General features: G+C 34.3%; 1 protein-coding gene across 1 annotated transcript in view; it reads left to right on the top strand.

The window, feature by feature from the left end:
* The window catches only part of MMP16 (matrix metallopeptidase 16), a 297,659-nt gene that overhangs the window by 128,354 nt on the left and 141,365 nt on the right, over window positions 1–27,940 (top strand). Inside the window, exons 2-3 of the mRNA XM_021942484.2 lie at window positions 10,104–10,252; window positions 21,337–21,459. Of these exons, the coding sequence (XP_021798176.1) occupies window positions 10,104–10,252; window positions 21,337–21,459 (272 nt within the window). The remainder of the gene's footprint in view (window positions 1–10,103; window positions 10,253–21,336; window positions 21,460–27,940) is intronic.

Raw genomic sequence — 27,940 nt, 5'->3', positions numbered from 1 at the left:
TGCATTCATGACATATCTAAATTTTAGAGTTTTTTGATATTTCCAGGCTATATGGTTCATCTGTGAGGTTTTTCAAATTGTTGAAACTTACCCCAAAATTTTCCAATGTATTTATTGAAAAAATATACATATAAATGGATTGAAACCCATGTCGTTCAGCAGTCAACTTAATTACCAGAGGCTGGGAGAAGCAATAATGTGGAGTCATTATTTAATGATCACAGTAAGTCTTTATTTAATGTCATCACAGATACACTCCTGAAAACTTCATCTTTAATTAAAATGATATGTAACATAACCAATTTTACCATAGGCTAATTGATATGAGTAAGAGTTAAGTTCCTACAGCATATTTCTGGTCACAAAAACCATCACCAGACTTCTAAGTAAAGACCAAAACACTTCTGATATTAAACACTGAAATAAATGTAAGCTATACATATATTTAACATTAATAAAAATTAAGATAATTATATATCCAATTATTCCAGCTTAGTATCACAGATGGCCAGAGCCTATCTAGCAGCTTAGGGCACAAAGCATGAACAGACCCTGAACAGGATGCCATCCCATTGCAGGGCGCACTCACTCACACCCTCCCTCACTCTGACTGGGGTCATTTAGACATGTCGGTTCCTAACAGGCACATCTTTCTGGGATGTAGGAGGACACCTAAATACCCATAGAAAACACACAAACATGGGGAGAACATGCAATCTCCACACGAACAGTGGCCCCAGCTGGGAATTGATTTTTTTTTTTCATCAACATTATAACGAAACCACATTGAATAAAACATTATTTGAGGACTTTTCTATATATAGTTTCAGTTTGTGATGATGAAAAAGTTCAGGAGATGGATGGTAGTGCTGATTGCATAACAGTGTCAGTGTACTTAATGCCATCAAATTGCATCCTTGAAAATTGTTAGAATGATAAATTTAGGTTATGTATATTTTTTTTAACCACAATTTAAAGAAAAGACAGCTTACCCTAGTTGGGCAAAGAGAGAGAAGGTAGCAATATGAAAGCACAGAGGCCAGCTGGAGAATCTTACAGTTTCTTGTGGGAAATGATTGTTTCCTTGACAATGGAGTGGCAGCAGAAATAAATATTTCCATTCAAGATTAAATTGTAGCTAAAACTTGATGATGGATTGGATATCAATGATGAGGAAAAGGAAGAAATTAAGAATGACTGCTGTATTTTTTGTTTAAACAGCAATGTGATCTCAGAGTCTGGACATTTGTCTGCGGTCAGTTACAGTTAAGTGGTGTGTCATAGGTGCATAGATTGTATTTAAGTGATTAATTTTAGAGAAGATAACTAAGGTTGCTGGTCAGCTGTAGATACTAGCAACCTTGAGGCTACAGTAAGAAAGTGCTGTGAAAGAATAAAGTGAGAAGAAAGGGTGTCTCTGGCAAAGAAGGTTTCAGTGGTTTTTTAAACTGTAAAACTGAAATGGCCATAAGTGAAATATTCTAGCATAGAAATAAGAATATTAATTAGGCTTGGCAAATTGGACCATGCAAGGCTGTTTTGCACTGGCAATTAGAGAAACCCTTAGAAGCAGGAGTTAGTGTTATACCCAGAACTTATGCAGCCACAGCTCAGTGCCCTTTCATGGTACAAAACGGGGTGTTTTGTTTGCATAAAAACTGAACATTCTTGGTTATTGTAGGTATGTTTTCAGACAGTCTGCCTTTTCATTTTTTAATATGAATAGAGTCTCCTAGGCTTTCCAGCATACAGACAGGCAGCTGGGTCTCCTCTCTCTAAAAGGCAGTCTAAATTAACAGACAGAGCCAAGCTTGGTGCCAGTCAGGTCTCTCTTTGAATACTGATTCCTCCTCTTACTATTGATGTGTCCTTGAGCAAGTTACCTATTTTTTCTGGGGTTTTATTTTGTCATTACAGAGGTTATAGTGCTGAATATGAGAAGTTATTATAAGGATTAAAAATAACGCATGTAAATTGCCTGGTACATAATGGGCAGTAAAGGAATGCTAGCAGTCATTCTTATGGAGACCTGCTGGGAGTGGAACTGGAAGTTCAATGTGACCAAAGAACAGATTCTATGGAGGAAAGCAACAAGCGAATAGTTTGAGACAAAATCATACATGGCTTGGAAGGCATTCTAAGAAATTGATTCTGTAGGATATGGGCAGCTTCAGTAGTGCATGATGGAAAAGGAAGAGCTTGAGACTTGTCAAAGTCAGAATAGAATCTAATATCTAGGTATTGATAAACTGCTTTCTTACCTTTTCAGGAGAGTAAGTGTGGCACATTGGAGAGAATTTAAGGAAATAGCTTCATTTTTAGAAATAAAGTAGTTTCTATCAGCTTTATGATCTCTACACTTTTTATTGTACATCTTAATTTTTAAAACATGTACCCTGTTTTACTTATAATTATATTCATGAACTAAAGCACTAAAATTATGTATATTATACATCATTATAATAGAAATATTAAGGTGAACTAAAGATGATGTGTTTTAAAATAATTTTTATTTTTTATTTATGAATTATATTTACATTGTTTTGCTCTTATTAGAAATATTAATCATTTTTTCGTTGAGAGTTCTGTGACTGATTCTTCCTTATTCTTTAAAATGCTGATTTAACGCTTTGAAATACAGCAATTTCAAGATCAGTTTATTTATAATCTTTATCTTAAAAATAGTCATAGCCAAAAATGGTACCACACAGGATCCTGGAAGAGTTGCATCATTAGCTGGTTATAAATCATGAGCCTTATTTTTCAATGCTATCCCTCAATTCTGTAAAGGTTTTTGGTAAAATTCAGCAAGTAAATTAACCATTTTCTCTGATGTCTATCAGTTCATTCTAAAAAACAATCAAAAGGTGTTGCATCTTTATATTTTTAACAAATGGGCTTAAAACTCTCTGCAACTGTTCTTTTGGCAGATTATTTTACAGATGGAAAATTCTGTTGCTGGATTTTAAAGTAGGGAATTATGATAGTTTGAATAGGTCATGAATTTCTGTCTTTTTTTTTTTTTTTTTTTTTTTTGAGACGGAGTCTCACTTTGTCGCCCAGGCTGGAGTGCAGTGGCCGGATCTCGGCTCACTGCAAGCTCCACCTCCCGGGTTTAGGCCATTCTCCTTCCTTAGCCTCCGAAGTAGCTGGGACTACAGACGCCCGCCACCTCGCCCGGCTAGTTTTCTTTGTATTTTTTTAGTAGAGACGGAGTTTCACCGTGTTAGCCAGAATGGTCTCGATCTCCTGACCTTGTGATCCGTCCGTCTCGGCCTCCCAAAGTGCTGGGATTACAGGCTTGAACCATCGCGCCCGGCCGAATTTCTGTCTTTTTTAATGTAATGTCATGTGATGATAGAAACATTTCCAAACATCTGTCTTTAAAAATAGTTGGCATGGCATATCTTTCCTTGAAAAGCAATTTATCTTGCATTGCAAAAACATCACTTTTATCTTGATGGTACAGATTAAAAAATTTTTGTTTCTTATATCCCAAAATAGCTACTGAATAACACACTATTTGCAGCTACTTGTCTTCACAGGAAAGGACAGCACTTTTGTCTTTTTGTAAAAGAAAATACATAACTCATTTAAATTTGACAACTTTTAAGTACCTTGCTATGAAATAACCAGCAAACATCTATATAGCACAAAATGTTTTCTTAGTCATTACCCATCGTATTTGAAAGTATTATAAAATTTATTTTTTGTAATATGATATCATTCATAAATCCATATAACCTGGCACAGAAAAATAGCTGTATGTTGTATTGTGCTGGAATCATCTTAACTGTTGAGGTGACAATGTGAAACTCTGCACTGTGGAACTCCAGCTCCTCCCTCAGGACATCTGGTGGTGATGAATGTATGAAGTTTGGTTAGTCTGTATATTAAGTAAAAGTAAAGTTTATTTCTTCTTGAATTAAGTTTCATCTACAGTTATGCTCAGGCTTGTAAGTGTGGATGTGTGCGTTTTATAAAATGTTCTAGTGTTGGCCGGATGCAGTAGCTCATGCCTGTAATCCCAGCACTTTGGGAGGCCGAGGTGGGCGGATCACGAGGTCAAGAGATCGAGACCATCCTGGCCAACATGTTGAAATCCCATCTCTACTAAAAATACAAAAAGAAAAATTGCTAGCCATGGGGGCACATACCTATAGTCCCAACTACTCAGGAGGCTGAGGCACGAGGATCCCTTGAACCTGGATGATGGAGGTTGGAGTGAGCCGAGATCGAACCACTGCACTCCAGGCTAGTGACAGAGCGAGACTCCATCTAAAAAAAAAAAAAAAAAGTTCTGGTATTTCGTACCTTCATCTCAGTGGGACATTTTTTCACCCCTCACTTTGCAAGTTTAATTGAGATTAATTTCTTTTTTGTATTTTTGGTGTCAATGAAACTGAATTCTGCTCCCAGTAAATAAAGCTGAGTTGAATCTGTGACTCATATGACAGACTCAAGTAAGTGCCTTTAGAACATTCACATGGTGCGTTGTTCAGCATTTCTCTTCACTTGGCTAGTGTGAAAAGACACAGATTTGAGGGGGATTTTACTGTTGTGAATTTTTAGGTAATCATGATATAAAGTAGAATCATGTCAATGATTATTACAGGTAGTTTTTTGGTAATTCTGTCTACTTCAGAAACATAGGGGTTGTGGTATCATATACATGCTTTGTTATTGTTTATTGTTTGTTGTGTTTTGCTTTTATTTTGGTCTTGTTTTGTCACTGTTTATGTGTGTGTATGTGCATGTACACTATAAATTTAAAAAAAAAACTAAACAACTTAGAAGAAAAAAAAAAAACAGTAAAATCTGAGCAGATGGCATATCACAGTCCTCTGCAACTTTCCAGCATGATGACCAGCACATAATGGAATTTCAAGTAAGGGCTCTGCTCTCTTTTAACACTGGGGCTCAGCCATTACTGTTGGAGGGGTTTTGTTCCCACAGCTACTAAGTACGAAGTGTAATTCACTTTATGCAGATTGGAAAACCTCTCCACAGCCTTGACACCCTAAGTTATTGGCTTCTATCATAAATGAGTTTCATGTTAAGGTGTAAAATATGATCATGACGGCCATCACAACTTTTAGTATAACTCACCTGTTTTCTTCTCTTCCTATCCAAATGATGGTTGCCTCTTAATTGATAAGATGTTTTATAGAGTAGCTTTTGGTTGTTCCACTATTTCCTTTGCATTTTAAGAAGCCATTAAAGAGATGGTAAAATTCTAAGTGAATTGAATTATATTTGTGCAATTTCATACACTAATCCATTCATGCTAGGGATGGGATGGTAATTTAGAGCCCATTTAGATTTTTGAATGAAGAAAAAGGCTAATTTCTGCCTTGTTAACTTATCCTGTGAATCTTCAATTTGACCAATTCTGAGTGACTACTCTAACATGAGTTTAATTGTTTGGTTAATAGGTAGTTATAATTCACATTTATAAACATTTTTTAGAAGAGAAAATGTAGGCCACAAATCCTGCCACTTTTTATAACCAGCAAATATATGGTATTTCAGGAAAAAATGTCCTTAAGCTGTTACTGCCTTGGCTGATGATACCGCAAAATAGAGGGGTCATCACTTTTAGTTGTTAATTTTGCTTTATAACAAAATTTAACAAATGCATTTATAAGTCTCATACTGAAAAATGGAAATTAACATTTTATAACATTGAGAAGTTATCTGTTAAAAGCATTTTTTCAGTTGAATTTCATCTGAGAAAGTCAGTTAATTATATCAGAATATATTTTAAACATCATAGATTTAGACATTTTGTTAGTATGTTATAATTTGAGAATTTAGCAATTTTAAAAACTTGTTTCCCAAAATAATAAAAATGTTTATATAATCAAGTAAATGGAAGAGATTCTTACTAAATAAATGCTATAAAATAAATTTATCACCTTTGCCCTTTCCTTTTCATATGAGTACTGTACTTTGGGTCATATAATCACTGGGTACAAGGAACTTGCATTTGCCATACCACGTTAGCTGGAAATTAACTTTACTTGAAATAACCTGAAGTAATTAATTCAGTCACAAATAGGCATTGTGGACTGGCAAAGTGATTTTTCAGATTAAATAAAATCCTAACACAGCCTTCCTTATATTCCCCTTCAATTATTTCTATAATTTCTAAAATGTATCTCTTCTAGTCCTAATATATTCATTAGTTTAATCACCTATTCACTTATTCCAATTTTTTTTTTTTTTTTTGGTGGGGGAAAGGATGTCTGCAATTAATCAGAGTTAGTATTTCAAGATGTTTTCTATATATATTATGTCCTATCATTGAGGAGGTTTAAAAATTGTTCTTGCGTCTGTGTTTCATCAAGCAAATTAATAACAGTATCTAACTTTATGTTAAGATGTTGATAAACTTACTAGCTTCAAGGCTAGAGGGAATTTTTTTTTCCTCTAGGTTGTAGTATTGGCCTGAAGGAATAAATAAGGATACATATTTTTAAATATTACTACTTAGTTTTGCTCTTAGTGGTGAGAACTTCTACTGTCTCCATTTTTTATGTAATCATTTTTCAGGATACTGCTTAATATATGTGGGTGAATAACTCAGTCAATTAACGTAGGTTTTCACAGTATGGGCACATGAAATATTAGTGACAAAGTCAGTTTTTGTCACTAATGTTTATGAATTAATGAATTCATTAATGAATTTTGCTGAAATTTTGTTTGTCTGTCCTTATTTATGCTATAATCTAGTAAAGGCAGTGTCTATTGGCACAACATTTAATATTTAAGTGTTTACCTTTTATTGCTTGATATATTGTCTTGCTCTGCAGAGAACAACAGTCTTCTGGTTGTTCCTCCAACTGAATAATCACTAAGTGCTGGAAATTGGTTTTGTCTACCTGGTAGCAAGATGTTTGATGACTTAGTAAAACAGGAATGTAATTCAAGGTGAGATTTTGTTGCTTCATTTGAGGTTGGTTGTTCTGGTGATAATGAGGTGGGGTAAGTCCCAGATAGTAAAGAGTCAAGGTTTGCCTTAAAGGAACTTGTTTGTCCCTTGATATTTTTTCAGTGTTCTCAAAAGCACTTGTCAATCCAGTGAGCACAAAATGAAGAAAACATAACAAAAATCAGTTTGCCAAATGTGTCACACCTTATTTGCTTTTGGATTTGGGGAGTTTTGAAGCACTCTATGATTCCTTACCCCATGTTGTTTGTCTTTCCTTACAGCTATGACTAGTTCAACCTCACCATTTTTAATCTTGCCCTATCCCAAGGACAAATCTTAAGGTGAACAGGAACGATTTTAAGAACTCAGGGTAGTTGGTAAGCATAAAATAGTAATATGATTTACTGAGCAAGAATTATGCTAAGGGCTTTGTATATTCTCAGTTAATCCTAGCATCACCCCTACAAATTATATATCATTCATCCAAGTGCACACAAGAATAGATGATTCTTTAACTATTCATAATGTACATTTGAGAACGTTGAAAATACATTAAGGCACAGCCAGTCTCAAGAGACAAATTTAGTATTTGCAGTCATCCAGGAGATGAAGTATTTTAAGACAATGATGAAAATAGGGATGTATTTCAAGTAAAAACATATGAGGATGGAAGGTAATGGTATAATCTGTAATATATATGTATATATGTTTACAGATACACATAAATACATATATATTTATATCTCAAAATTTATTTTTAAGAACAGTGAAAAAGATGCAAAGACTACATGCCAAATCATTAACCTTGGATAGCAGAATACTAGGGTAAGGGGAAAGATACATTTTCAAATATTACTTCATAGATTTAACTTTTTGTCAAAAAAGATATTTTACATTTGTAATTTGGAAGAAAAGTTTGCTTCCTAGGTGACAAATCAATCTTGGTTAGCCAGAAAACAAACCTTGACCATAAAATGGTAGAACTCATAGCTTTCCCAATATTTTACAATTAAAAATAATGATCCACTCCTCATTCAGAAAGAACTCCCTTTCATAAGTGACAGTGTAAAAGAAAACTTGAAGAAAAATCCCAATTCATTTTTTACATTATTTTAAAACATTTGTTTGAAAGGCTAGTGCATAAATCAAATATGTATTTTTTATTCTGTTCATTATGCACTTAACATTTACATATTTTATAGTTCCTCTATCTGTACATAAGTCATAGGTTTTATTGTTAATGGTCTCTTTGCTTTCCTCATAAACGTAATTGCCTGTAGCTTAGCACCCATGAGTTACCTAGCAACAAGTCAGCTCTCTAGCAAGTAAGAAATGAATGCAAACAAGGTGTTATGGAAAAAACATTCAGTTTAAGAATATTGGTGCATGTATGTTATTAAAAATCAAGATACAGCATTCTAATTTTGAGAAATGACATAACAATAGGTATTGACTTTCATATTAAATAATATTCCCTGCTTCCTTCATTCAGAAAAAAGTGGAGTCTATTTCAGACTGCACCACTGTTAACTAGGAAACTGAATATTCATATTTTCCCTGGCAGTCTGTTCATTACAGATTAGATGACAAGAGTGTCTTGGCATGCTTTTACTATGTGGTACATGAGTTTACTAGATTAAGTTTCACTAATACACCTTCCTGACAGTGATGCATTGCTCATTTCTTAAATAGTTTTAGAATAAATGTGTTTTTTTTTTTTTTTAAGGAGATGTGCTTATGGTACTGTACTTTTGAGGTGGTTAGTTTTTGTAAATACCATGAAAAATTCCACTTTGTGTTTCACATTTTAAGACTTTGATACATTTAATATTAGTATCTTTTGGTGAAATTTAACTTCTATACTTGCTGGTTATTTTCACTGGAAAAATAGGTCTCCTGTTTTAGAAGTTGAAGTTCATAAAGGAAGAATATCAGTTATTAGGGAAAAACTACAATTTCATAGGATGGTCATTTATATGATAAATAGACTGAGGTAGGAAGGGTAACACATGCTGGTAAATACCTTTCACCAAATAGCAAGGCTTCTATTTTATGCCAGGGACAGAAGTACTTGGCCCTTATCAGTTTGAGAGGTAGCTCACTAAACTCCAAGAAATCTCGGAGCCCTGTAGAAGACTGAGGTAAAGGACTGCAGGATGGGATGTGGCCGGAACATATGATTGCGCATTTAAAATGAATGCATAGCATTGTAAAACTAGAAAGCATCTGCTCCCTGGTGGAGATACATGTGTTTGGGGGTTTTTTTGGTTTTTTGGGGTTTTTTTTTTTGTTTTTTTTTTTCCCCCAAATGCCCTACGTTTGTATTCACTTGTAAAATTTAACCTTAAATGACTCTGAATTTTTGCTCCAATCGCAGTTAGAATGTGAGTTTAACTATGAGTTATTTCTCTGTCCTCCCAGAGCACCCTTCACCAGGGAAGGTGGGGGATAAAAATCATGAGACCCTTAAAGAGAAGTCTAAACACTCGTAAGGTGATAGTTGGATTTGGATTTCTTCTATAGGTGAAAAGCTTGGTTACTTATGTGATTTAGATTAAAATGAGTCACCAGAAATAAATGAAGAAAGAATATTCTTTACATGGTAAAGTCATCAAAAGATACCTAGCTACGATGGGATAGAATGGTTTTATGGAATTTACACTCAAAATGTCATAGAGTAACATGGTTTATCTGTAAAGAAGCTACACGTCATAGCTGGAGTCACTGGTCAATTTCAGGAAGACGGCTTTTTTAATGTGGTATATGCACATAACTGCCCCTTGCAACATAAACCTCTCAATGGAGTCATACTGTTGAAAAGCATCCTTCATTTTGGGAGGTTGAGGTCCTGGAGGACAGGGATAATCTTAAGTTTTTATACAGTATTTGCTATAGTACGTTATACATTATAAGCTTGCAACAAATAATTAATCTTTTTTTTTTCAATTAGCATTAGGAGGTATGTCAGAAAGATCCATAACAGTCACTCCAATTATATTAAAATAACCTAACCTATATAATATATATTATAAAAAGATCAAACACTTAAAATACTGTATACCCTTGTGGAGAAAATGTTCAAAACTCTATTATAGGTATACATTAATTACCAGAAAATTATTGTAAAAGTATAAAATTGATCTAAAAGAAACTGTACTTGTTATTGCAGGTTTGGTTACAAAAGTACGGCTACCTTCCACCGACTGACCCCAGAATGTCAGTGCTGCGCTCTGCAGAGACCATGCAGTCTGCCCTAGCTGCCATGCAGCAGTTCTATGGCATTAACATGACAGGAAAAGTGGACAGAAACACAATTGAGTAAGTAATGGCTCCCACCCTCCTTTCTTTTGGTCTTTGAGCCAAACTAAGTAGTCTGGAATACTTTATATGAATTCCACCAACCAGAAATGGAGTAATTTGTCTCATGAACTTTCTTTGGAATTATATAACCTAATTTAACCCCACTCCTCCAATATTTCATAAGATATTTAAGGCCCAATGTCAGGTTTGCTTACCTGATTTTAGCAACATAGTTTCAAAGTAGTAAAGAAAGTATGAATGGGAGTTGAGATAGGTGTACAGTTGAAGCCACTACAAGAAGAGCGACTATGAGCAACAGAGGTATGTTGTGTGGCTGAGAATATATTGTACACATTGCTTCCCAAATCTCTGTTCATTGGTATCATATTAGGAGCTTGAAATTGGCCAAATGGAAATATCTACACCCTGGAAACTAGGAAACAACACAAATTAGGGCTTTTATGTTGGGTAGGAGGAGCAGCATCAGAGAGCCAGTTAACAGTTTACTAACTCCCCACTGCTGATGGTTCTAAATCAAAAAAAAAAGATTTTCACTGCAAAGTTACTTCTTTCAATTTCTTGTTATCAAAGGACTCTTCTTATTTTTTAATAGTTTTGCTTTTTAATGATTGGTTCATCCGTCATTCATTTATTCATCTCTTTATTGAGTTCTTTATCAGTGAAAGATAAAGCATGTACAGATTCAGAAGGCATAATCTCTTCATCAAAGGAGCTTAATTCTTATCTTCTGCATAGATAAACATAGTCACAAATGCTATTACCACAAGTACACAGTAAGTTCGTAAGATTATGAAACAACAGCATTACTTTTCTGGACAGCAAAGGGAGAAGTGATTAATTTTTTCAGTGGAGAGAAAAATCATTTGTGTTTTTAGAATCCTTGATATTCACAAAATTTACATATTTTTGTTCCTTAGTTTGATCATGGTACATTAACCCTCCACAATAGGACAGACAAGCATGCATTTTTCTCTCAGCTTTCTCAAATAGAGGAACTAAATGTCAAAGGCTAAGTGAACTGCAGAGTAGTTGCAGAACCTCTTTTAACATTTGATCTGGGGAACTTGCCCTGCTATATACCTTGAGAAAAGACATACTGTTTTTCTTTTTAAACCTTAAATACCTGGATTATCTAGACTCAGACATACTTAATTAATTCTGACATATCAAACTAATTTAATACATAATTTTGAAATTTTGCCATCTAATGTTTGCAACATCATGTTAGTCATAATTTTTCTATTTCATCAACACAGGAAAACCTTTATAAATGATAAAGGCTTTGAGATTAAACTTCAAAGCAGTTTGAAAACATAAATACATTACCTCCCCTAGTACTTTTGAGAGATGCATAAATATTAACTTTGATCTACGTCTTGGAAAACAGAATCAAGAATAAAAAGATTGTATTCTGCCACAATTAGAAATTTGTTCTAAATATTGGGAATAGAGTTTTGATAGTTTGGACCTGCTGTCCTCTAATCACTGCAATATTTTAAGTCTATAATATTTTAAGTCATAATATGCCCTTGTCTTAAATAAATATAGTTTTAAGTTAACAAGCAAAAGCCTCCAGCAAATCCTGTGTTTTGTTGCCACGTATAGTACCAAATTCCATTTAAATTGTACTCCTCATCACAGCATTTTACGAAGTGCTGTGGACAACGTTCTTGTTCTTAATGGAGAGCTGTTAGCTTCTGATTCACTTTCTTGGAAAATATGATGCAATTCATAAAAATACAAATAAATTGAGGACTTGGGAAACAAATTAGTTCACATTGTTTGAATGTCTAACTTGACTAGTGCCAGAATAATAAGGAAGTATTACTAGTTATTACTACTTATTACTAGTTATTAAATTTAAGGAAGTGGAATCCTAGAAAAGGTACATTTCCACCAGTTTTGTGAGCTCCTGTTGGTCATTGGAAGGACTTGGGATGGAAAGGTTTGTTTTCAGAAAGCGGCTGGAGGAAGGTTTTTGTCAGGAGGTAATAGAAGAGTAATGTGCACAGGATTCATTTGGGCCCTTCATGTGGAAAGGGGTCTCAACAGTTTGCTGTTCTCTGGCAGGAGGATGTAAAAAATGTGGAGGGGTAGAAAAGGACACGGGCCTTTTTTGGGGCACAGAGTGGCTCAGATTCCAGACCAGTAAAAATGATGGTGTCAGTGCAGGGGAGTTAAAGTAGCATTTCTGTGATAGAGCATCACAGAGAAAAGATCAACTATGTAGGCAGCCCATAATTTAAAATCAAAGGAACTTTTCTGCTTGTTTGTTTTGGTTTGGAGCTATTTTGCTTTTGTTTTTGAACAAAGCCTTGTTCTAATTCAGGTTTGGATTTTTCTTGGTGTCTTTTTAGGAAGTGGTAGTGCGTCTTTCTCTTCAGAGTGTTATACCTGGCAGTTATTTCTAGGTGAAACATCTAAAGCCTTGTTAACTCCGCCTCATCTTCCCTTCCTAGCCTGCCATGCCTCCTCTGCTCCCTGTGTCTGCTTGGAGACTTCATTCTCATTGCCACTTGAACTAGAAACTTGGTGACTTCATTTGTTTCCTGCCTTTTTTTTTCTACTGTCACATCTCTGCTCTTAAGGTGGTACTGCTCAAGGTACTCAGCTGAAAGAGTGTACTATTTTTGGAAGTATAATCCCCATCATCATGATATTAAAGCTATCGTCTGTGCTTTTGTAATCTTGAATGTGTGGTAACAATCCATGCTGAAATCACACTCTGTTATATTAGGGTCAAATTATAAGATATGAAGTTTTCTCTGACACTTACTACATAAAATATGGACTATAGTTATAGATCTGAATTATTCCTTAGTATTAATATAATGTCTTAACCATTTTCGATGCTATAAAATCTTACCTAATTTTAGACTCTTGTCAAGATCAATTGTTTTTATATTAAATAATTATATCCTTTCTTGGCAGATAGATATGTGATACATTGAATCTGTAATTATTGGGTAATTAAAAGTAATGATGACTATTGCAGTAATCCCTATATTATGTTGAAGAAATTACCCATTTTCAAAAAATAAGGTATTACCTTAAATGTCATATTATATTGCTTTAATATTAATTAACAATGGTATTAGAGATCATAATAAATACTTATTCGCTCCCACAGAATGAGTTCATCAGTGTTTCTTTTAAATTATAGATGCATAGCTAATTTTTATAAGCAAGCTCCCTTAAATTTCTTAATTAATGGAGTAATCTGTATTATACATAAAGTGTATATATTTAGCAAGGAAACAAAAAAATAGCAAGGCAATAAAGAAAATGAGTCTGGTATGTTTTATAATTTTAATAGTAATTTTTTTCATATTAGTTTATCTTTTATATGTGCACAGTGGCATGCACTCAAGTGTGCTTGGTGAAATATTTCTTTTTAAAATTATTTTTAATTATTATGGGTATATAATAGTCCTATACATTTAGAGGGTACATGTTATGTTTTGGTACAGGCATACAGTACATAATGATGAAATCAGAGTAGTTGGCGTAGCTGTCACCTCAAGCATTTGCCATTTATTTGTGTTAGGCTCATTCCAATCTTATTCTTTTAGTTAAATATGCAATATATTGTTTTTAACTGTAGTCACCCTAGTGGACTATTTACTACTGTCTCTTATTCATTGTATCTAACTATATTTTGTACCCATTAGCCACCCCTTGTCTTTATCCCCACCTCCCTCCTATCCTTCCCAGCCTCTGGAAACCATAATTCTAGATAATTCTAGTCTCTGTCTCCATGAAGTTCTTTTTGTGTGTTTTTTGTTGTTGTTGTTCTTGTTTTTGTGGGTTTTTTTTTTCTTTCTCCCACATATGTGAGAACATGCAATGCAATCTTTTTGTGCCTGGCCTATTTCACTTAACATAATGTCTTCCAATTCTATCCATGTTGCTGCAAATGACAGGATTTTATTTTTTATGGCTGAATAATATTCCCTTGTCTATACATACCACATTTTCTTTATCCATTCACACACTGACAGACACTTGAGATGATTCCATGGCTTAGCTATTGTGAATAGTGCTGCAATAAACAAGGGAGTGTAGATATCTCTTCAATATACTGATACCCTTTCCTTTGGATGTATGCCCAGCATTAGGATTGTTAGATCATATGGTAGTTCTCCTTTTAGTTTTTTGAGGAACCTCCATACTCGTCTCCATTGTGGTTATACTAATTTATATTTCCATCAGTAGTGTATAACGATTCCCCTTTCTTCAGATGCTCCCCAGCATTCATTATTGCCTATCTTTTCAATAAAAGCTTAACCAGGGTAGGATGATATTTCATTGTACAGAAATTTAACTTAATTAAAATTTATTTAAGGTTGAATAAGTAGTTTTTTCAAGTCATTTCAATGAAACTATGTGATATTTGGACTCCTAATTTGATAATTGAAATATTTATTTAGATGTACCAAGAACTCCAACATTTTTGGCTTATCAATATGTTTTATGATTATTCTTTTGTCTAAATTGCCAAGGGAGTATTCTCTATCTTCTTTTTCAGTTTGGATATAAAAGATATGTTCTTGATCAACTGATGTTCTTCTTTTTATTTCTGAATATACCCATGGCATTAAAACACTATCACGTTATAGGATAGGTCAGTCCATGTTTTGGTGGCAGCAGAAAGAAGGTTGATAGCTAGTGAGCAGGGACCTTAGATTTCTGTTCTGAAAGAATTGGAAGAATTCTCTTCAAAAGAATTTTCAAAAAGTTGAAAGAATTGGTACGAGCTGACGCTGAAATTGTGTTCACATTGAAGATCATGGTGGCTTAATATACTTTTGTTCTTGCTCAGGTATTTAGGTACCTTAACTTTGCCATTGCAATCTTGTGAATAACCTGGGTGTCTATTACAGGTAGTTAATGAGTCTGTAGAAAAAAGAAACTCTGGACTGGAATGACCTGGCAGCCACAATATTTTTAGCCCTAAGTTAATTTACTTTTAAAAATCTTTCCATTACAACTGGACTTGACTCTATGAATACAAACAAAACCTGAGGATTTTTTAAAGTAATTAAAATAACTATATTTTAAAATTTTTAGAAGGATCTTTTGGGGACTACTATAAATAGTAAATATTATTTATACTTTTAACTAAAACCTGGAAAAGTATGGAGAATGGAAACTTGTTTAACATATTATCCTGGTGAATATTGTCTTGGAGAACTAATTGATAAAGTACAACATATGTATTTGGCAGTCATTTTCTTTTCTCATGGTAAAGATAGGTGTATGTACACAGAGCCACTGTGTGGCAGAGCTCCAGCTGCAAGGGATGATGTTTCCCTGGTATTTTGTTGAAGCACTGCCTTCCTGCAGCACCACTACAGGATACCCAGTACAAGGACTATAACCTAAGGGCACCTCTTAGAGTCATGCAGTGAGTGGCCTTATGTGTTTGGCATGCCAACTTATTAAATACTTTTTAAAATACTTTTTTACTGAAGTTAATGGACACTTTCAGATTGTGTGTGTGTGTGTGTGTGTGTGTGTGTGTTTACACCAAACTGTCTAGAAGCTTCTGGCTACTTCACTTACATAAAACAGGGGACAGTGAAGCTGTTTACTTACATTTCTGTTATCAAAGTACCAAGAAAATCCCTGTTTTAAATAACACACATACAGGTCAAAGGGAGGTGAAGCACACTGTTATTTGTATGCTGCTGCTGCTGCTGCTTCTACCACGATTACCACCGGTATAACTACTTCCTGATATTTGTAAAATTATAATAGTTATTAGAATTGGAATTATAAGTTAATAATAGTAGTTACTGTCTGCTAGACACTATTTTAAGTGTTTTAAATGATTTAACTAATTCATTCTTCACAATAACCTAATAAGAGAGGTAATATTATCATCTTCTTTAAAGATGCAGAAACTGAAATATAAAAAGAAATGGTAACCTGACTATTGTCATAGGTCTAGTGAGTCAGTCAGTGGAGCCAGCGAGGTAACTGTACAGTATGGCACCTGGATCCCTGCTTTCAACTTTTATACTCCTCTAAAAAGCACTGATTTAGATTTTTTTTTTTTTCTTTTTCAGTTGAGTTAACTTAAATGAGGACATTAATGATCTGCCCACCTAATTTTAAAATTCTCTAAAATTCCCAAAAATTAAATCAGTATTTCATTTATGAAAATTGAAGCCATGCCATTATTTACACCTTAATAATTACAAAATGCCTTTTTTAGTTAACCCTCTACCACATGCTGCAGTGCCCCTTTCCCGTGTCTTTGTTTGCTTTGGGATGTCAACTTAAAATTTCTTACAAATGAGTCAGTCAAGAAAAAGAAAAAACACTGTTATATGAGTTGTGTGTTGACACACTAAAAAAGCAACTATGTTTAAGCAGTGACACTGTCACAAAAAAGTACTGCCTGAAAATAATGTTATTGAAAGCTTTAAAAAAAGGTGGCAACTACATTTTACCAAGTTGCCAGTTGTATATACCCATATATATACACACACACACACATATATAGGTATATGTATATAAAATACACTTGTATGTTAACTTTGTATGTGGCTATATGTAGTTATATAGTCCTGCTTTTTGTGTAAACAGGTATATATGGGATTTATCAAATTGATATTTGAATGCTACTAATATTTTGGTGCCTAATAAATTTATATTATCTATTTGGGCAACTGGAAATGAACCTGACTGCTAGACTCTAACTGAATAAAAACATTAACATGCCAGTTTTGCATTTAATATTAGACAGCATTTCATGCATTGATGAATCCTGTTAAACACTGACCATTCTTTGTATCCATTGGAACTTTAAAATTTCCATAAGAAAGGACCTGCCTGCCACTATTCACAATAGCAAAGACTTGGAATCAACCCAAATGTCCATCAGTGACAGACTGGATTAAGAAAATGTGGCACATATACGCCATGGAATACTATGCAGCCATAAAAAAGGATGAGTTTGTGTCCTTTGTAGGGACATGGATGCAGCTGGAAACCATCATCTCTTAGTAAAACTATCAAGAACAGAAAACCAAACACCGACGTTCACCTGTGCGGGAACTGAACAATGAGATCACTTGGACTCCAGGAAGGGGAACATCACACACCGGGCCTATCATGGGAGGGGGGAGGGGGAGGAAATTGCATTGGGAGTTATACCTGATGTAAATGACGAGCTGATGGGTGCCACGAGCTGATGGCAGCACACAACATGACATAAGCATACATATGTAATAAACCTGTACGTTATGCAATATAAAAATTCCTAGAACTTAAAGTGTAATAATAATAAAAATTAAAAATTAAAAAATTTAAAAAAAAATTCATGATAAAGGGAAAGAAATCTGAAAAAAAAAAAAAAGTACCTGCCTGCTTATGAAATCAAATGTTTAAAGTCACATACAAAAGCCTGAAGACTGATTTAGCTCAGATTCTGTGTCATGTTCAGTAGTGTGATGTGCTTTGATCATATTTATGGTATTTTACATCCTTTGATACCCACTAATATTTCTGTGCCAGAATGTTCACATACAAATATTGGTGAAGTTAACAGGGAGTATTCTCAACTTTACCAATCTTCATTCAGAGTTCTTTTCATTAAATCATTAATTGGTATTATATTATTTATGTTATGCTTATTTCTTATGTGTAAATTATCTACTTCATGATTTTGTTTTATGTAAGTGTCCACGTACTATCTCTGCAATAATCATTTGTTAAAAGCGCAGAGTTGGAGAAAGTTATGAAGTCCTCAAGAAATATGTAGGATTGTCGAAATGATCAGTATATGCAAAATGACATACAGACTTAGTTCATTTGCTTCATGTTCCTTATTGGCGACTTCACTAGGCACTGACCTCGTGCTTGGCTGTCTACCCTCACTCACAGGTCAGTGGCAGATAGAGACAGACACATACAAATCAGGATACACATTATAAGACATGCTGCATTGGGGTGGTAAACTATATCTATGTGAGCTGACTATTAAAGAATAATTAGGATTCTCAGGGTGAACAAGGAGTGAAAAGTAGTCCAGACAGAGGTCACTGCATATAAGGGCAGGAAGAGTTTTGGTTCTGTAGAAACTCGAGTGGATTTTGAGAAGGAGGACAGGGGACACCCTCACTAAGTGGACCTAAATCAGATTCTTTTTACAAAGGTATTTCATGCTCAGAACATGTAGAGAACACACCTTTGCTTTGGGAAAATGTATTGTTAGTAGTGAAAATGAAGGAAGTGTTGAGAGTGAGAGATATGAGACATTTTGAGGGTCAAAGAGACTAGACTGTGATTGGTTGGATGTGAGGAAAGAGTAGTAGAGGATCATACCTGGATATCTGGTGTGGGCATTAGAAGATGCTAAGGCTTTCAGTTAAGATGAGGCATCAGATAAATTGGTGAAAGTTTGGGGTAGGAATGTCATTATTTTCTTTGTATTACATATAACGTTAGAGATGATGACAGGATATCTAGATGGAGGTGTGAGAGCACTTACCCCATTATATTGTACTTTTTAAATGATACGTGTCTTACCTGTGTGCTATGAGCTCAGTAAGGAAGGGGCTCTTTCTTTCTTCATCTTTTAATCCATACTTTCTTTTATATATGTTAGCATGTTGTAAAAGCTCAAAAATACTGTAGGATGAATAAATCAGGATGAGATGGGTAAATGAACAAATAGAACACAAGCAAACAACTATATGAAGTGAGCAAAAGCCCAAAACTTAAATAAAGAATTCAGCAGAAATGTCTTTTAGCACAGGAACCTAATATTCCTCCCTAAAATATCTGTTTTTTGGGCTGGGCATTGTGGCTCATGCCTGTAATCACAGCACTTTAGGAGGCTGAGGCAGGCAGATCACCTGAGCTCGGGAGTTTGAGACCAGCCTGGCCAACATGAAGAAACCCTGTCTCTACTAAAAATACAAAATTAGCCAGGTGTGGTGGCGCATGCCTGTAATCCCAGCTACTCGGGAGGCTGAGGCAGGAGAATTACTTGAACCCGGGAGGTGGAGGTTGTGGTAAGCCGAGATCATGCCATTGCACTCCAGCCTGGGTGACAAGAGCAAAACTCGGACTCAAAAAAAAAAAAAAAAATCTGTTCTTTGGAAGATGCATACACTTCACAAAGAAATCTTTTACTGACTCCAACAAAAGCATGACATCACTGCCTTCATTTTTCAATTTTATACATACTAAAGTAATTTTAGAGACTATACCCTTATTGAAAATACATTTTATTCTGGTAATAGTGAATTCTAATGTTTCAAATTTTACCCAGCTATCCATTTTGGGTTTTTTTTTTTTTTTTTTACAGATTGCTTACTTAAATGTTTTCCTTAGCTAAATGTGAATGTAAACATATCCCACATTAAGTAAATATATTCATATTTCATAATTACATATTGTTTGTTCTCCCGGGACTTTCAATGAGATAAGTACCTACCTTAGGAATATTATAATTTTTTGAGAATATAATTAATACCCACATATAAAAGCAACTTAAATCATCGTAGGCACACCATTAATACTTAATTGTTAGTTAAATCAGTATCTAGATATTTCTCCTATGCCAGGAGTTGTGCAAGATACTGAGAATACCAAAACCCCTTCTCTTGAGTGTTTTACAATATAATGAAATATCTCTCGAATTCATTGTGTGTAGGAATACCCTGGAAGTGTTAGTTAAAAATGAGAGGCCTCTGATCTCACCTCCTGAGAGCTCAGTTCCGTAAAGCTGGATAGCCTCTTAGAATTTATCATTTACGAGATGTATTTTTTAATTCGAGGACTTAAAGGGGAAGAATGATTTTCTGAAGTAACTCTACACTGCATTTAAACTAGGATGGAATTTTTTAATTCTGGTAACTGCATGGTCTACATTACTGGGGTCAGAATAAGAAAGCAGAATCTTTTAATGTTTTCTGGAAACGTGCCATCTTTCTTAAGAAGTAAAAGTTATTATTTCACTGATGCAGAAAGTTATTATGTTTGTAAAAGTGGATTATTTGATTTTGTTGCATAACATGTAAATTACTTTACATGTAAATTACTTAATGTGTAAATGACTTAGAGAGTCATCTCTATGATCACGCCTTTTGCGTTTAAAAAGTATAGAAATTGTAATGCAAATACTCCAAAAATTGTTTTTCATTTACTTTCTGAACCATGTAGCACTATGAATTTTCTGCCTTACCTTTGTAGTTATTAAAATAAAGAGACTAATAAACAGTAAAGTCACTTTATAAAGCACTAAAGAAAAACTACCCCCCAAATCATGAAAATCTTTCTACTTAGATAAGATGCAAGAATAGATAGAAAATGTGACAGTGGTCCAATGAGACTCTCTAGAAGAGAAATTAGACTATTTTATCTGTATATGTATTAAGATTAATAAATTAAAAGCAGCATTTCCTTTTCAAATTGAAATACATTAAACCTTAGTCTTGTGAGTGCAAAACCTCATATTCAGAAAAATATTTTTAAGCATTGAATTTGGTTATTTATCAAATATTCAAAACAAGTGGCTGCTGCTTGGAAATGAAATAATGATCAAATGTAAAGAAGAAAAGGTAGAGAAATGAATATTTTATTTGAACAAACAGTTGACTGCTATGTAAATTAGAACAGAGTAGCATATATCCTCTTGAATCGTGGCATTTAAACTCAGGTAATAGATTAGAATAATCTTTGAATGTTAAAGGTGGAATACTCCTTAGTGGCATTTTATGAGTAACACTAGGAATTAAAGACTTGCCCGAGATTATATACCTTGTTAACAGCAAATTCTTAGAAGCTTTAGAGTACCTCTGTCTACAGTTAGCTCAAAATAAATCAGAGAGAAGAAAATTATCTAAAGGATCTGAATAGTAAACTAGTGTTTCTTGATAATTCAGGAAAAACTATGCTATCTACTTAGATTCAAAGTGCAAGAAAATTCAGTGTTGCCTTTACTTTATAGTTTGCCATTTTCATCATCACTATCTCAGATTAACCTCTTAATTGATTTCCTTTTGAATTTAATGATTAGGGTTATTAGTAAATAACTGGAAAATACTGCTTTTTTCCCCCCCCAGCTGGATGAAGAAGCCCCGATGCGGTGTACCTGACCAGACAAGAGGTAGCTCCAAATTTCATATTCGTCGAAAGCGATATGCATTGACAGGACAGAAGTGGCAGCACAAGCACATCACTTACAGGTATAAGAACTCATGATTAATCTCCCCTTTTCCCCATTTTTCATTACTATTTGTTTTGACACATAGTTTAGTATCTTCTGCACGTTGACTACATGTTAATATATAGGGGTATAATGTTAACATAAGAGACTTAAAACTGCTATTGAGAGGAGAGTAAATTGTTCATTAGATACCATGTAGACACTCTGAAACACTTGGGCTCTTTTGTAAACTATTCCAGCTTCTTGAATGAATGTCAATATTATGAGGGACTTTAGATGAATGTTCTAACATATTACATTCTTTGATAAATATTTATAATCTCTAAAGTAATCAAATAATAAAATATGTAAATAACTGCTATTTAAACAGAATGTTGAAATAATTAGTGTTTAATATCAGTCTAACCATTCTGCTTTTTATCTTTTTCTTAATTGTGCAAGTGGTTTTGTCTTCAGTAACAAAGTATTTTCCAACCTAGAGTGACTATTGTTATTAATGAATTTTCACATTTATTCATTTTGTAATTGAACAACTGCTTATTGAGTCCCAGTATGAACAAAGAACAATGCTAAGGCCTGGAGATGTAACAACAAATAAAACATGAGGACCCTGTTTGTCCTCATGGAATTTACAGTCAAAAGAAGTTGAATAGTCATATAAATACGATGCTTGTTATAAAAAGAAAGGACAGCATGCAAGAGAAATGTAAACCAGGGTCGTCCAACCCATTCTAGAAAACCAGATGAGATTGCCCTAAAGAAATAGGTTTTCAACTAAGACCCATAGGAAAAGAAAGAACTTGTTAAACCAATGGGCAGGAGAAGGGGAAAGGTACTTTGGCGAGAGGGTAGAACGTCAGGAGTCATCTCTGTCAGATTATGTGACTAGAAATGATAATTTTAAAGTATTATTCTTCATGTAAATACCCTTTTGTATATGATTAAAGATAAAACAAAAGCCTCAGTATATTAATTTTCTACTTATATAACTGGAACATGTCACTTGAACTTATTTTGGTTATTTTGGAGATACTTTTTTTTTTCTTTTTCTGAAACAGAGGCTCACTCCATCACCCAGGTTGGAGTGCAGTGGCATGATCTCAGCTCACTGCAACTTCCACTTCCCAGAATCAAGCAATTCTCCTACCTCAGCCTCCCAAGTAGCTGGGATTACAGGCCTGGACCACCATGCCCAGCTAACTTTTGTATTTTTTGTAGACACAGGATTCCCCCATGTTGGCCAGGCTGGTCTTGAAGTCCTGACCTCAAGTGATCTGCCCTCCTCAGCCTCCCAAAGTGCTGGGATACAGGTGTGACCTACCGTGCCTGCCCTGGGAACACTTTTCTGTCTTCTTTTATATTTTTATGCTGTCTTCTCACACAGCTCCTAGATTATTGTCTTATGCTCCTAGATTATTGTCTTATGCTACTTACTTTAATTATTTCTGCAGATAAGAAAAATCAAAGATGAAGCAGCTTTAGGCTAAGCCCATGAAGTTAGTATTCACCATCATTTAAATTTGCTCACAAGATATTTTTATTTCACGTATTTGTTTTATCATCTCTACGATCTGTATTTCCAAAGCAGAGTTAAGAAAGTTAACTCTGCTAAGTTAAGAAACCAATAAGTTTATATGGAATATACAGTTATTTTCCCAATAACTGTAATGTGTATGTCTCTTGTCTAATAACCCTTTTTCCATTAGTGGAATTAGTGGTTACAGTGCTTTCTGAGAGGAAAACATGGATTTTTTTTTTTTTTGAGACAGGGCCTCACTCTGTCACTCAGGCCCAAGTGCGGTGGTGTGATCTTGGCTCACTACAAACTCTGCCTCCCAGGCTCGAGGGATCCTCCTGCCTTAGCCCACCGAGTAGTTGGGATTATTGGTGTGCACAACCATGCCCAGATAATTTTTGCTTTTTTTTTTTTTTTTTTTCCAGAGATAGGGTTTTACCATGTTGCCCTGACTGGTCTTGAACTCCTGGGCTCAAGTGATCCTCCTGCATTGGCGTTCCAAAGTGCAGAGATTACAGGAGTGAGCCACCACTCCCAGCCCATGGATACACCATGAAAAGCATTTGTAGATTTTGATGAAAAATGGTCACATGGCAGAATAGAAAGCCTAAAATATACTACCAATTAGGGTAACACTTGGATGAGATATATTAGATTTTTAAAACTAAATATATATCTTAAAAACATTGTTGAGCTGAAATAAAAGGAAAAAACCTAAAAACCAAAAGTAGAGGGAAATTAGGAAATTTAGGAGGCATGTGAGCATGTAGGTCAAGTAGAGAGATGTTGAACTTCTGTCTTGGCAGTAACATAGAATATTAAATAAGAAACTTCATACGATTACCTTAATAGATAAAGAAAAGTGGCCAAGGAAATTTACCATCCATTTTTGATAAGCAGGAATCAAAGCAAAAAAGTACATTTTGGGCCAGGTGCAGTAGCTCACACCTGTAATCTCAGCACTTTGGAAGGCTGAGGAGGGCAGATTACCTGAGCTTGGGAGTTTGAGACCATCCTGGCCAACATGGAGAAACCCTGTCTCTACTAAAAAAAAAAAAAAAAGAAAAAAAAGCTGGATGTGGTGGTGCATGCCTGTAATCACAGCAACTCCAGAGACTGAGGCAGGAGAATCACTTGAACCCGGGAGGTGGAGGTTGCAGTGAGCCGAGATTGCGCCATTGTACACCAGCCTAGGCAACAAGAGTGAAACACCATCTCAAAAAAAAAAAAAAAAAAAAAAAAGAAATATGTTTTGTTAAACAGAAAAATGGCCTCTATGAAAAATACTACACTTTCGTTATGTAGTTCACATACAAAATGTTGGTAAAATCTTTAAGAAGCAAAAACAGTATCTGCTACCTCTCCTCTATTCAGCAACATTGTAAAACTACTAATAGAGGTAAAGAAAGAAATGGAAGTAAAAGATACAAGATTTGAAAAGAAACAAACTATCATTAGTCTCAGTTTATATATATTTCTATATGGTAAACCCAGAAGAAATTCTGATGATTGTTTAGAAATAATTAACAAATATAGTCAGCCTAAAATTAGATTTTATTTTCAGAACAATTTTGCATTTACACAAAAACTGATAGTACAGAGAGTTCACAGAGTTACTGTGTACCCTCTCCTCCATCCCTTACATACTCCCCCAATACAAATGGTTTCTCCTATTATTAACATCTTGCATTAGCACAGTAGATTAGTTAAAATTGATGAGCCAGTACTGGTACATTATGACTACTTAAGTTCATAGTTCACACTATGTTGTATGGTTCTATAGGTTTTGACAAATGTATAATGTCATTTATCTACCAATATAATATCATACAGAATAGTTTTCCTTCCCTAAAATTTCAGTGTTTCACCTATTTACCCCTTCTGTCCTCTTCCCAAAGCCCTGGCCAGCACTGGATTTTTTTTTTTTTTTTAATGTCTCTATCATTTTGCCTTTTCTAGAATGTCATATAGTTGAAACTATAGAGAATGTAGCTTTTTTTCAGACTGGCCTCTTTCACTTGACAATAGGCTCTTAAGGTTCCTTCACATTTTTTGTGACTTGAAGCTCATTTTTTATTTCTGAACAATAATCCATTGTATAAATGTGCCATTGTATGTTTATTCATTCACCTATTGAAGTCATCTTGGTTGTTTCCAGTTTGGGGAGATTATGAATAAGGCCAGTATACACATTTGTGTGCAGGTTTTTGTGTAGGCATAACTTTTCAACTCATTTGGATAAATACCAAAGAGTGTGATTGCTGATCATGTGACAAGACTACAGTTCGCTTTGTAAGAAACTGTCAAACTGTCTTCTGACATGGTTATCCCATTTTGCATTATTACCAGCAGTAAATGAGAGATACTGTAGACCTACAAGCCCTACCCCCAGCATATGGTGTTGTCAGTGTATTCAGTTGTAGTTATTCTAAAAAGAGTTAGTGATATTTTATTCAGATAAAATAATTGAGATAAAACAATTATTATAAATCCATTATGTTTATTAAGATAAGCAATTTTATTGATAAAGATTGCTTTAATTTGCAATTCCCTAATGACATTAGATACAACTTTTCATATGCTTATTTACCTACTATCTCTGTATCTTCTTTGGCGAGGTGTCTGTTCAGATCTATCAATTTTTAATTGACTTGCTTGTTTTAAGTTTTTCTGTATATTGTGTATGTTAGTCTTTCATCAGTTCTATTTTCAAATACTTTCTTAATATCTGTGGCTTGTCTTTTTATTCTCTTTAAAATGTCTTTTTAAGAGCAGAAGTGTAATTTTAATAATGTCCAACTTAGCATTTTTTTTTCCTTCTTGCATTGTGCTTTTGGTGTTGTATATTAAAAATCATCATTAAACCCAAAGTCCTTAGGTTTTCTCCTATGTTATATTCTAGAAGTTTAGTAGTTTTATGTTTTGCATTTAGGTCTCTAATTTCTTTTGAATAAATGTTTGAGAGATGTATAAAGTCAGTGTCCAGATTCATTTCTTTTACTTGTGAATATCTAGTTGTTCTAACACCATTTGTTGAAAAGATCATTCTTTCTCCATTGTATTGCCTTTGCTCAGTTGACTCTATTTGTGGTGGTCAATTTCTGGGCACTTTCCTTTGTTCCTTTGATATATGTATTTGTTATTAATCCAATATCGTCCTATGTTGATTACTCTGACTTTGTAGTAAGTCTTACTAATAGGTAGTTTCTGTTGTCTGATTGTGTTTATTTTCTTAAGTATTCTGCTGGGTATTTGGAGTCTCTTGCCTTTCAATATAAACATTAGAGTTTGTTGATTCACACAAAATAACTTGCCATGAGTTTTGCATGCATTGTATCTATAGTTCATCTTGGAAATAACTGATAACAGTATATAGTCTTCTTATCCATGAACATGGATATCTTCCTATTTATTGAGATCTTTGACTTCTTTCCTCAAAATTTTATACTTTTCCTCATATGCATATTTTGATAGATTTATTTCTAAGTATTTTACTTTTCTGGTGCTAAATTAAATGGTATTATGTTTTTCATATCAAATTTGAGTTGTTTATTGTTAGCATATGGAAAAGCAATTGACTTTTGTATATTAACCTTGTATTCTGCAACTTTACTATAATTGCTTATTAGTCTAGGAGATTTTTTGTTATTGGTACTTTTCAATATAGGATATATCATCTGTAAACAAAGACAGTCGTATATATTTTTTTCTTCCTAATCTGCCTCTTTTCACTTATTTTTATTGTTGCATTACATTAGCTAGTGTTTCCCGTGTGGTGTTGAATAGGAGTGGTAAGAACGGAACTCATTGGCTTTTCTGATCTTAGGGGAAATACAAATAGTTCTTCAACATCATGTGTGTTTTAAACTGTAGATTCTTTACCAGGCGGTGTTCATCAGATAGAAGAAGTCCCCCTCTATTCTTAGTTTGCTAAAAGTATATATTGTGAATGGGTGTTGGATTTTGACAAATGCTTTTTCTGTATCTGCTGATATGATAATATGAATTTTCTTCTTTTGACTTTTGATGTGAAATATTACATTAATAGAATTTTCAAATCTTGAATCAGCCTTGCGTATCTGGGATAATTCTCAATTTGACATAATGTACAGTTCTTTGTATAGATTGTTCTATTTGATTTGCTGACATTTTTTAGGATTTTTACATCTGTGTTCATGAATGTTACTGATCCATAGTTTCTTTTTTTTATATATCTTTACCTGGTTTTGATATTAAATAGAGTGATATTGGAAGTCTCCAACTATAATAGTGCTCCATGCATTTTTTTTCTTGCATTTCTATAAATTTTTGTAACATATATGTTCTTGCTATGTTGTTAGGCACTTGCACATTAAGTAATTCTAATATCTTCTTGGAAAATTGAGACCTTTATCATTATGTAATGACTCTTTATCCCCAATAATTTTCTTTTCTATGAAATCTGCTATATCTTAAATTAATGTGGCTAACCTAGTTTTTTTTAATGTGCGTAAAGATAATATATCTTTCCCTATATGTTTACTCTTAATTTATCTGTGTCCTCATATTTAAGGCAGGTTTCTTGTGAGAAACATATAGTGGAACTTGCTTTCTGTTTTTGTTTCATTTTTTTTTAATCTTTGCTATTTTTATTGGCATATTTAGTATTGACCTTTTTTTTTTTTTTTTTGAGATGGAGTTTCACTCTTGTTGCCCAGGCTGGAGTGAAATGGCGCAATCTCAGCTCGCTGCAACCTCTGCCTCCCAGGTTCAAGCGATTCTCCTGCCTCAGCCTCCCGAGTAGCTGGGATTACAGGCATGTGCCATCACGCCAGGCTAATTTTGTATTTTTAGTAGAGATGGGGTTTCTTCATGTTGGTCAGGCTGGTCTCAAACTCCCAACCTCAGGTGATCTGCCCGCCTCGGCCTCCCAAAGTGCTGGGATTACAGATGTGAGCCATCGTGCCCATCCTAGTATTCACATTTAAAGTGACTATTGATGCAG

The sequence above is a fragment of the Papio anubis genome, chromosome 8, assembly GCF_008728515.1.
Source record: "Papio anubis isolate 15944 chromosome 8, Panubis1.0, whole genome shotgun sequence".
NCBI classification, from domain to species: domain Eukaryota; kingdom Metazoa; phylum Chordata; class Mammalia; order Primates; family Cercopithecidae; genus Papio; species Papio anubis.
The sequence above is the reverse complement of the archived record's forward strand: the minus strand, read 5'-3'. Positions and strand labels throughout refer to the sequence as shown.